The 10,907-nt window shown below is 35.5% G+C and overlaps 1 protein-coding gene across 1 annotated transcript; it reads left to right on the top strand.

Annotated features, from left to right (window-relative positions):
- The first annotated feature begins 384 nt into the window (after window positions 1-384).
- Window positions 385-9,890, top strand: LOC110376224 (pupal cuticle protein 36). The gene is made up of 3 exons (XM_021334632.3): window positions 385-480; window positions 1,379-2,027; window positions 9,296-9,890. The coding sequence occupies exons 1-3, from the start codon at window positions 472-474 to the stop codon at window positions 9,625-9,627; spliced, it is 990 nt and encodes a 329-aa protein (XP_021190307.2). The 5' UTR covers window positions 385-471; the 3' UTR covers window positions 9,628-9,890.
- The last annotated feature ends 1,017 nt before the right edge of the window (window positions 9,891-10,907 follow it).

Here is a 10,907-nt window from a genome sequence, read left to right as displayed (position 1 = left end):
AAATATAGTTCAAATCGTATCTACATTTTGAATTCTACATCTATAGGTCACAGGGTCACATCTCATTTAAAGTGTTCTAAAAGCGCTCAATTCTTTTAAACATAGGGCAAAACCGTTGCACTATCTTATCGATAAACAAATGCATTCTCCAACACCTGACCTACCACAACACACCAACGACAAATCCCATAAAAATTCAACCCTTCGCTTACAACGCGGATGTTCAAACAAACAAAAAAATAATAATAACAAAAAAAAAACGATATCTCTCGATAACATTCTCTTAGTAAAGGAAGATCAACCTTCTTTCGTAGCTACAGCGGCCCTGATATAATTTTCAGAATAAATTCTCACTGTACTTGAGAGGTATATATTGGTTCGTGCGCTTGGTGCACATCACAGTCACAGAACCATCGCTCAACAAGCCAGTCGTCTTCCTTAGATATTTTATAATAATATAAATATATAATAATGAAATTGGTAAGTCGGCTTTGTTTATCGGGATCGGTGTGACGGGTTGGGCGTTTAAGGGTTAGACGCACGGGTGACGTTTCAGTCAGAATTTTTATATTTCTACTGGGACTTATAAAATAGTGTTACAGTTCCATAGTTCTAAAAGCCCTTTAATAAGATCTAGCCCTTTTGTTTTCCCACTGAAAGTTTAACTTTTTTCATGAAAACTTTGACATTGAAAGAAATCATGAATTCAATAATTTTCCTTTTGTTTTTCTGTCTGGAATTCTAACTTATATAATCAGACTATTTTTATAATCCTGTAAAGCCCTTTAATTAACCTCATTAATAATTTTTGTTCTTTTTTTTTTAACTATTTTCCTTCATGAGCTTTCATAACTTTTAATAACTGAAAGCTTCATAGCTTTGTGAATATCCATCCCTCTGCATTTAAAATTTTCTTCCAATTCCAAAAAAATCCAATACTGCAACTCTACTCAGTTTCAAAAAGTCCTTGTACCCATTGCATAGTGCTGTTAACATAAAATCACGTAGAAAAAAAATTAAAGGCACTTGATATCCCCTTCATTCGCGGTTTACGAGTTCGTCTATCATTCGCAACATCAAATCGACATTTCGAAGTATAAATTACGAACATACACATAAACTGAGCAGTGCAATTAGACAAAATGTCTATAATTAAAACATGCTCATCATTGATTTGAATTTCAATGAGGAATGGCCATTTGTGGTCAAGTAATCTGGGTTAAAATGAATCAGGGCAGGGTTGAATGTTAAACTTTTTTTTCATCTCACTCTGAATTTTGACATACTTCAACTCATGAAGTTTCAGTATCCCTTAAGTACTCTAGTTACATTATGCCATAAAAAATATTATGAATACTAATTGTTTTTCTTTTTACAGCTCGTGGTAGCCGCTGTCCTCGGAGTCTGCTTAGCAGACCGCCTTGACAACAAATACCTCCCTCCCAGAGGAAACGCTGGCGCTGGTGGCTTCGGCCCTGGCTTCGGCGCTGCCGGTGCTCCCGGCTTCGGTAAAGCCGGAGGCGCGGGTGGCTTCGGTGCCGGTGGAGCTGGCGGCTTCGGTGGAGCCGGACGTGGCGGAGCTGGCGGCGCTGGAGGAGCCGGAGGTTATGGTGGCGCCGGATCAGGCTTCGGTGGCGGAGCCGGTCCCCAGTACTCTGGCAACGCATACAACGCCCCCGCTGGTGGAGCGTACGGTGGTGCCCGCGGTGGAAACTCCGCTGACGCCAACGCTCAAATCCTCAAGCTGAACAACGAAGTTACTGCTGAAGGATTCGCTTATGACTTCGAGACCTCAAACGGTATCCGCGCTGACGCTCAAGGTGTTGCCACCAACGGAGTTCAGTCTCAAGGAAGCTTCGCCTACAAGGGAGACGATGGCCAGGACTACAGCATCCAGTACACCGCTGACGAGAACGGATTCCAGCCCCGTGGTGCCCACCTTCCCACTCCTCCCCCCATCCCCGAAGAGATCCTGAAATCTCTGGAGCAGAACGCCCGTGATGAGGCCGCTGGCATCGTTGACGATGGTAAGTGATACAATTTTACTACACTATTCAAGTTGATGAAAATCAATAACTAAGTACTTATATCACGTGTTTAAAAGCTTCAAGTTCTAAGAAATAATCTTAATGCGCACTTCATAAAATCAAGCTCTTAATCCATAAATGCAGAATAGACTTCTTATCGTCTTCATTATTTATAGCTTGACCACAAAAACTGTTGACATAACAGAATAATAGATAATTTAATTTAAAAATGAGTTAATACTTTTTACGCTAATCTGCTCGCAATAAAAACGGTGTTAATTTTTATTGAATTAACCAGAAAAAAATGCGGTAACCGCAAAGTCATTCTAATAGCGTTTAATAACCCCAGTGGTACAAAACATTCGGACACTGGTCAAAAAACGGTTAAAGGATTCAACAGAATTATAATCATTAGTAACAATGATGATTGTACATCTAATTTTATAATGAATCTGTGGTTTATAGAAAAAAAAGTAACCACTAATCGCATAAGTGATCGAGGAACTTAAATCTGCGGATATTCGTTTAACCTTGTTGCTAGTATGATCATTAAATTGACATTATTAAATTGCTCTAGATAAAAACTTTGACCATTATCTTTATAACTTAGATGCTCTTAAACTAAACCAACTGTGACATACTCGTAGAGTAGTTAAAGTAGCAAGTGAACTACAACAGTAGTTTATTGAACATTAAATGTTGACATTTATATTAATAAATAATAATAAATTATTGAGATATTCAATTCTGAGGCGCAATAAAACATCACAATAAAGTTATAATATTATCGCTACCAATAAAATAAAAGCTATATATACAATACAAATATATACTATCCTAAACAATAATATATTTTGTTAAAGCATAGGTACTGCCAACTTTCGAAGAAATAATTTCCCATAAATATGCATAATTAAATTTTTTCTAAACATTATCAAAGTTACAAACTATACTAATCCGAGCCCTTATATAAGAAAGCCTCCCATTTATATATACATTACAATTTACAAACAAAACAGAATCACTAGACATGCACTTAATCTTGTCAAGCCCTAACATTACCTCAGTAACTTGAATCGGAGATTACTCAAGCAGCAATCTCTTCATAGAACGCCCTGCACACATACATACATACACCACGAATACGCGAACAAAATCACGTACAGGTCCCACACAGGTTAATTCGACCGAAGAAAGCTTGTTACAGTTAGATGTAGATGTGTGTGTGAGAGAAGTAAGAATTGTAGGGAGTGAAGTTTTAGTTACTCTATAATCTGTTCCCGGAGTTAGTACTGATGAGTTACAAAATGACGTGGGATCGTTGCATCATGCGTCGTGATCTAGCGAAGTAAAGTAAGGCACTGCATAAGTCGGATTTTAATTGATTTCACAGCTATTCTGGGTGAACATTGCAGATCAACGGATTATGGTTGTAATAAATGGGCGAGCTTGTAAGAGATTAGGGGTCTGGGTGAGAATTAATTCTGAGAATGTTTCGTTTGTAATGCCACTGAGAATACTGCTAAAGCTTACTTAGATTAATGGTATTTAGTATTTGAAAATTGAAACTTTAAAAATTCGTTAAAAAGGATGATTTTCATGGCCAAATTGGTGAATAAAAAAACGCTCCTCATTCGTATTTTTAAAACAATCTAAATTACCATTACATAAAGTAGCAACCTTGTCGGTCCTGCGGAGTCAAGATCCTACAAATTAAAGGCAGATTCACTAATTAAAACAAACTATTTGCCTTTGATTGCCCATAAATAGTATTTAAAATGTAAATTATTAGGTTAAAACGCAGTCACAAAGTGTAAATCCTTATTTGAAGTCAGATCTTCATTGGCTTGCGAAATGAGGATTCTTGGCTATCCCACATTGCATACTTTATTGAAATGGTCAGTTCAATAAATATTAATGGGAGTTTTCATTTATTCGGTAGTAAATCTTTGGTTATTACGAATTTGAGAGAAATATGGAATTACGATTCACATGTATTACCTCAGCGTGTGAATGTTGCTGTAATTGGTGTTAGGCGTGTTTTACCTATTAGAGATAAACTCGATCTTATAACGAAACATTCTATTGTTTGTAGTTTTCAAGTGATAGTTAGGGCATCTACAGAAGTAGTCTGATTCATTGCATCAGTGCATAACTTCATTTGTTCAGCTTTGTCGTCATCTCTTGTCATCCTTTATCGATGTTTAACGAGCGATCGAGCAGTCGTTTGAAAGCAAATCGATCATGCACTAGCATTGATACTTAATCTGGTCACCGAAGCATCATCATCGATCTTGTGTAAGCATTAATAAATTTACAGTGTGTAATATTTTAAGACGGAAATTGGTCGATCGTAATTGAGGGCTTTAAGATTAATGACAGATTTTGTTAGATATACCACATATTGAGTCTTTGTAAATTTTAATTATACGAGTAATGTGGCAAATATAATTGATTACTTTCATTGTTTTTCTATTTGATAAAAATATTCTTCAACTAAGGTTCTCATATTTAGCTTTCTCTCTTTGTCTTCTGAAACTTAGAAATTCATCAATTCATATTTTCACTTGGATCTCTTTTATCTCGCTCAGTTCCGTCTATCAAGATTTCTGAAGAAAAAAACTTTAGTTTTGGATGAGTGAAAGAATTGTCATCCTCACTAAGCTTACTAACCAGTCAACAAAAACAATTGATTTTACAAATTCCAAAACCAAAATTCACCATAACAACAATAAGCCTATCTTACATGACTAGTTATTGATAACTAAACGCGGAGATAAATCCGATAGCGCCTACAATATCATTAGCCGTTTTATCTAGATGCGATGATTGGGCTTGTCTAGATTAATGTGTTTGTGAATACTTCGACGCTTTGACGGTATTTGATTCTGTTTTAGTATTTTAGATTAGCTTACGTCATTGTTTTAGTATTGTTGTATGTTAGGTATGTATTCGTATTCATTGTCAGCAACTTCATCTTTCTTTCTCTGTGTTGTTAAAAAAAGCACATCAGAAATGTAACAAGCTAAATTATCAAAAAATTGTGTTCATAAAGTTTAACTATTATCTTCTAGAACACGAGACTTAGAAAATTGCCCAACCCAATACAAATAATCCATAAATCGTGCCACTCAACGCATTACCATCAAATCATTGTAATTCACACCTGCCTTCACAAAATGACCAATTTCTCAACACTGCAGGACTATATTAATGTCTCACCCTACATAATGTAGTACTCAAAGGTTAGGCTACAATCTTGCTTCAATTAACCTGATTCACACTAGGTTTCTTCGTAGAATTACCGATTTCTCAACAATGTCAAAAGCCATTAGCGTCGTCCTGTGCTCTTAAGTTTTTTCGATGGCAATATTAAGAATATCGATATTAAGGCTTTGGTTTTTATCGATCTTGAAATAGAAGCATATACGATTCTGAGAGAAAGGGTACATATTTTGGACAGCACTTTTAATGAAGATATAGTTAAAAATTATATGGTTAATGTTTAAAAAAAATATTAGATAACAGACAAACAAATCATTTAAGACCAACTAAAAGCCGTTAAGCACACGACAATCCCAGAATGACCAATTTCCCAACAATATAGGACGATACTAAAGCTACTCTTACACTGGGTCACGCCGTGACCGCACCACTCACTGTTAGGCGTGGTGCACATGATCCAGACTATAGATAAACGAAAAGGTCAGTCATGTGCACTCTGTCTATTCAATGCTGAGAATGACACTCAGAATCCGTGAACTGTTGATAGAATTTATTGTTTTGTATTTTCTGGTTTTGAAAGACACTTAAAGATAGTAGGTATCCTTGTGGATGTTAAGGTAAATGTTTCAACAATCCTAATATAGAATTGTAATTTGGAAATTGTGTTCAATATGCTTTCTCGGTTAAATAGTTACACCAATCGATCTAAAAGGTAGAGAGATAGATGAAATAATGTTAATGTGGTTTCTTAGGGACAGGGATGTAATTGCGGGGAGCAGTCAGTACTGATTTTAAGTATTTAGCATAATGATGATTAGCATGATTAACAAACATCAAACAAAAATCCATGTCAAGCGGTTGCATTACCAAAATTACTAAGCAAGCGCATTATAATGAGTGCATTTACTAGATGGGTGGTAATCGCGAATATTAATGACTCCTGCTACAGTAATAAAGGCTTCATCTAGATAATGACGCGTTGCACCACCGATGTGCACCGAGCTTTACATTTTGTAACTTTGGCTAAGTTTAGCGAAAGTGTTGTGGGATCTTTAAGTTAGATTGCTTGAAATGAAAGTAAAGTTTAGAATATTAGCATTGCTTGGAGCTTCCTCCTTCCTTCTACAAAAGGGTTTTGTTTATTCTGAGCAAGACATTGAATGGATCCTTTAAATGTGAGATCACCAAAACCAGCTATCCTTAGTATTTTCATAGATATATCTATCGATTGTAGTGACCTATGTTTTAAAAATGTTTTGCCTACAACAATAGATCAAGAATTCAATCCATGCCGTAGTGAGAAATAACACACATTTGTAGCACTTTTTCTCCCACTACCAACAAAGGGGGTCTAAAGTCACAAATATTAATATTATCATCATATCAAAACGTATAAAGAATTTTCTTAGAACTTTACATGTATGTAGCATTTATGGTGCTTTGTTCAACATTCTCATAGTTACAAAATGTGGGAACATGAGATGTTAAGATATTTCGCGCTATATTAATTGCCTTAAAATTTACTACGTGTTGGGAAACTGGATTTGAGATCTAACATCGTTTAAAGCGTGAAGATTTTCTTAATGTGTTGGATTGTTATCAGGAGCTTTGTAATGATTTAATTAAGAAGCTTTAGTTATTAGATTAGCAATAATGTTTACTGGCCATATATCGATATTAATCATCTTGCATATAGCTTCCCTTACATTATTACCATCTTTTATAAGTTAAAGATCACATTTGAAATTGTTGTACAGTTTCTCATCATACTTAATCACTAAGACCAAAAACTATCCCAGTATCACAATCATTAAGTTGCAGTACATCATTCCATTTCCATCTACCTAAAAGAACATTCCATACTTAAAAGCAAGACGAATCCAGATTTACCACACAAACCGAACTCATAGACATTCCTCCCATCGAATGTGACCATAATCGCTTACCTTTGACCTCTCTAATGCTTTTCTAATCTAAGTTTTGACATTACATTTACGCAAAGAGAATGCGTATAAAAAGGTGGTGACTACATTTTCGCAACTTGTCAAACAGACAGACAGATTAGTAGTCTAGTTACTGAGATAGTTACGTAAGGGGTCAATGATGAGCTTGTTACAAGAGAGATGGGTACTGATTATAAAGTTAATGCGATTTCTGAGATGGCCCGATAATTACATCATGGTAATGTAATTTTAATTGGGGATTTTGAATTAACTGGTTTTGTGTGTGTCTAGTATGTGATACACTAGTTTTGAATTTGGATTGAATTAACTTAGAATGGTTATTAGTTTTCCAGACTCATTGATACTCCTATGGATTTTCTTACATCTATGTATGTTATACCTAAAATGTATGACTGTTTGTGATAGCAGGTGATCACTTTCATGAACGTGCTCATATCTGAAACCGCCATCCAAGAGGTAATGAAAACCAAAATGGAGTAGTTGTTCTCTATAAATCCTGCACTAAATAAAATCCTTCCACGAAACCTAAAGCACATTCCAGATCGATCAAAGCTACTCATATTCAAAGTCTCAGGTGTTTCCATCATTAAGTAAAGTTCCATTTAACCTAGAACGAGCATGGCATGTAGTGCGGTCATCCTCGCATTCTAAATAACTCGATACAATTTAAATAATCGAGGGAACGTTAACGACAGTACTCATTGCTAGCCTTGGAGCTTTCGATGAGTCGAGTGTGGCCATGAAATACGCGGGTGAGTAGGCTAGCTTCATAAAGTACCTAAGTGCTGTTAGGGTTCGGTATCATTTTTACTTCAATATTAAAATATTGCAGTGACAGTAAAGTATCAAGATTTAGATCAGTAATATATTTTTGCAAATAATAATAAAAATGATCACTTCAGCAGATAGCTTACAAACAACATTAAATTATCGTGTAGCAGAAAAGTTTACTTAAATGTAAATATGTACAACACATCTCATAAACGTAAAACTAACGGCACACATTTCAATAATAACGACAAATGCCTTCACCTCTCTAGGCTACTAATTTACAATGACAATGGAAAACATCAACAATTTAAATAAACGCTTCAACAATAATTATGATAACACGCGACGCTCACTTTATGGCCTCCAGAACAAACAATACAGAAATATAACGTGCGTGATCGAAATTACTAAATTATTTCGTAATTGAAAATGAACACAAATTATATGGCCCACTTGTTACAAAATTACGAAACGCCATTTTAAAAACTACAACGTTTTAATCATCTTTTGTTTGTTCAGAGATGAAATTATTGTAATATACCACTTAGTTGTTTGAAATTGGTACTAAATTGTTGTTTGATCTACCTGCAGGGAAACCCAATCGCAATAAGGAATCTATATTATTGCAGAAATCTCAGAATCACATATTTTTCATGTGGTTTATTGCATCGTAGAATTTCAGTAATTTCTTCTGCAGTCTTTAAACCAACTTACCTTAATATTTTTTTCTTTTATTACCTAAAAAAAATTGCACTTGCTCTATTCACACAGTAGACCAAATATTTTATTAATATGTAGCAAGCAGGTTAATATACCATTAACCTGTCTTGCCCTTTACAAATCACCAATATTTGTGCCAACCCATTACCAACTTTGCCGTCCAACATTGTAGGTCATTTATTCTCTTTGGCGGCAATGTTGGGATGTTGGTCAATGTTGGCAGCCAATCTGTTAGTCATTAGACTAGTGACCCGATGCGTGAAATGCCCTGAGAACGACAGATTGCACATAAATTACTTCGTCTAGATGCTGATGCTGATATATCGAGAGCATTCATTACTTACTTTGATAATGTTGTAAATGATATCATCTAAGTTCATCTTTAGGTGGTTTGAGACGAACTAATGAAGTGTTTTGGGAAGAAACTGACTTTTGTTTATGTCCAAGTTAATGCCTCCTGTCTTCAAAATCATAGTACATACATTTCACACATTTATCTTTTTGGAAGAAAACCAAAAATGCCCCCAAAGTAAACCTCTCTTGAAAACGAATGAGTATGACTCAACCCAAATCTGCTCCTCATTCCAGGTACCTACCGCGGTGAAGGCGCAGGCGCGGGCGGCAACGGCTACGGATCTGGTCCTGCTGGTGGATACTCTGGTGCTGGAGCTGGTGGCTTCGGAGGCGCTGGTGCTGGTGGTGCCGGATCCGGCTTCGGAGGTGCTGGAGCCGGCCGTGGTGGCGCTGGATCCGGATTTGGTGGTGCTGGATCCGGATTTGGTGGAGCCGGCGCTGGTCGTGGTGGTGCCGGAGCTGGTGGCTTCGGAGGCGCTGCTTCTCGCCAGTACCTCGCTCCCAACGCTGGAGGCAGAGGATCTGGCTCAGGAAACTTCAACTCCCAAACTGGTTACCAGTACTAAGATGGATAAGCTCGTGGTGATGTATGGAGGTCATGGCTGTGCAAATATAGAACAGGAATTTAACAAAATTGTCTGAGAAATGAAGTGTGATCATCAGATAGGAATGGAATTACGTTGATTTTTTATAAAAATCAATGTGATTTTTTATATTTGTGAAATTGTGTAAAAATCTTAAAAAAGTATGTTTTGATTTGCACAGTCGTTGAAACAATTTTCGTTACCTTTGTTATTGAACATCGTATTTATTATTATTCATTTTTCGCTCTCTTTTATTATTATTAATATCGAACTACCCTCCGCCATCATTCACTGGTATGTGATGTATAAATAACGATTATTTTGCTGTGAACCGATACTTGTGATGATAATTATTAATAATATTGTTATTATTTTTGTTCATATAGAGTAATACTGTCTCTTTTTCTCTTGATTGTGATCTCAAACCTTTGTATAAAACTCTTTATTTCTGTGAAATTAAATTTCTTCCTGTTAAAAATGTTAGTTAAGTAAGTTTTTATCAGCAAAGCAAGGACAGTATAGTGTAAGATGGAAAATGTACAAAAAAAAAGTTACATTTAGTATTTAAGAACTGTAAATATGAAATGAAGCAACGAATATACGACTTAATGCAAAAAAACAACAAAACTTTCATTTTATTACCTTTGTAGGTACACATAACTACCCTAAAAGCAAATTAAAAGAAATGTTAATTTTTTTAATACAAAAAATAGTTCTGTAAAATCAACAAATATTTTCTTACCAGACACCTTGTCAAAAAAAAACAAGTTATTTAACTCGCTGCAATTTTGATAATCATTAATTGAAACTTGAAAACAATACCTAATACAATATTGGAAACAAAACTAATAACCTTATACATAGAATCATTTTAGAAGTCTATAGACATTAGGCATCAAGATATGTATGTATTCAGAAAATTGATACTGAAATCATTCTTCATTCATAATCTTGCAAGACCTACGTATAGGTACATATAAAAACTGGATGCTAAAGCGTTCCACAAATATCTAAATTACCTCGAACCTTGTAATAATAAATCAATTGAATAAAAGAGGTACAAATTAGGCATCATCCTAGCCTTACAAGTCGCAATCTGTTTGTAACATCTGGATAAAAAAACTAGTCCTAGTCTAGGCGACGAATCATCATGCCTATGTTTGGGTGCACTCCTTTTCCGTTCGAGAGTGGTAAAGCAAGCCGGAATATTATGGTATCACTCGCAATCAGTTTTAAATGGATCTTTATATAGTACAGGCTAT

This window comes from Helicoverpa armigera, chromosome 15 (genome assembly GCF_030705265.1).
Source record: "Helicoverpa armigera isolate CAAS_96S chromosome 15, ASM3070526v1, whole genome shotgun sequence".
Taxonomy (NCBI): Eukaryota; Metazoa; Arthropoda; class Insecta; order Lepidoptera; family Noctuidae; genus Helicoverpa; species Helicoverpa armigera.
Note: the sequence above shows the minus strand (reverse complement) of the source record. Positions and strands in the feature narration are given on the sequence as shown.

Bases quoted from the DNA above. Each gene is read 5' to 3' on its own strand.
- LOC110376224 (XM_021334632.3), top strand. The intron at 2,028-9,295 runs GTAAGTGATACA...TCCTCATTCCAG, and splicing joins CGCTGGCATCGTTGACGATG to GTACCTACCGCGGTGAAGGC.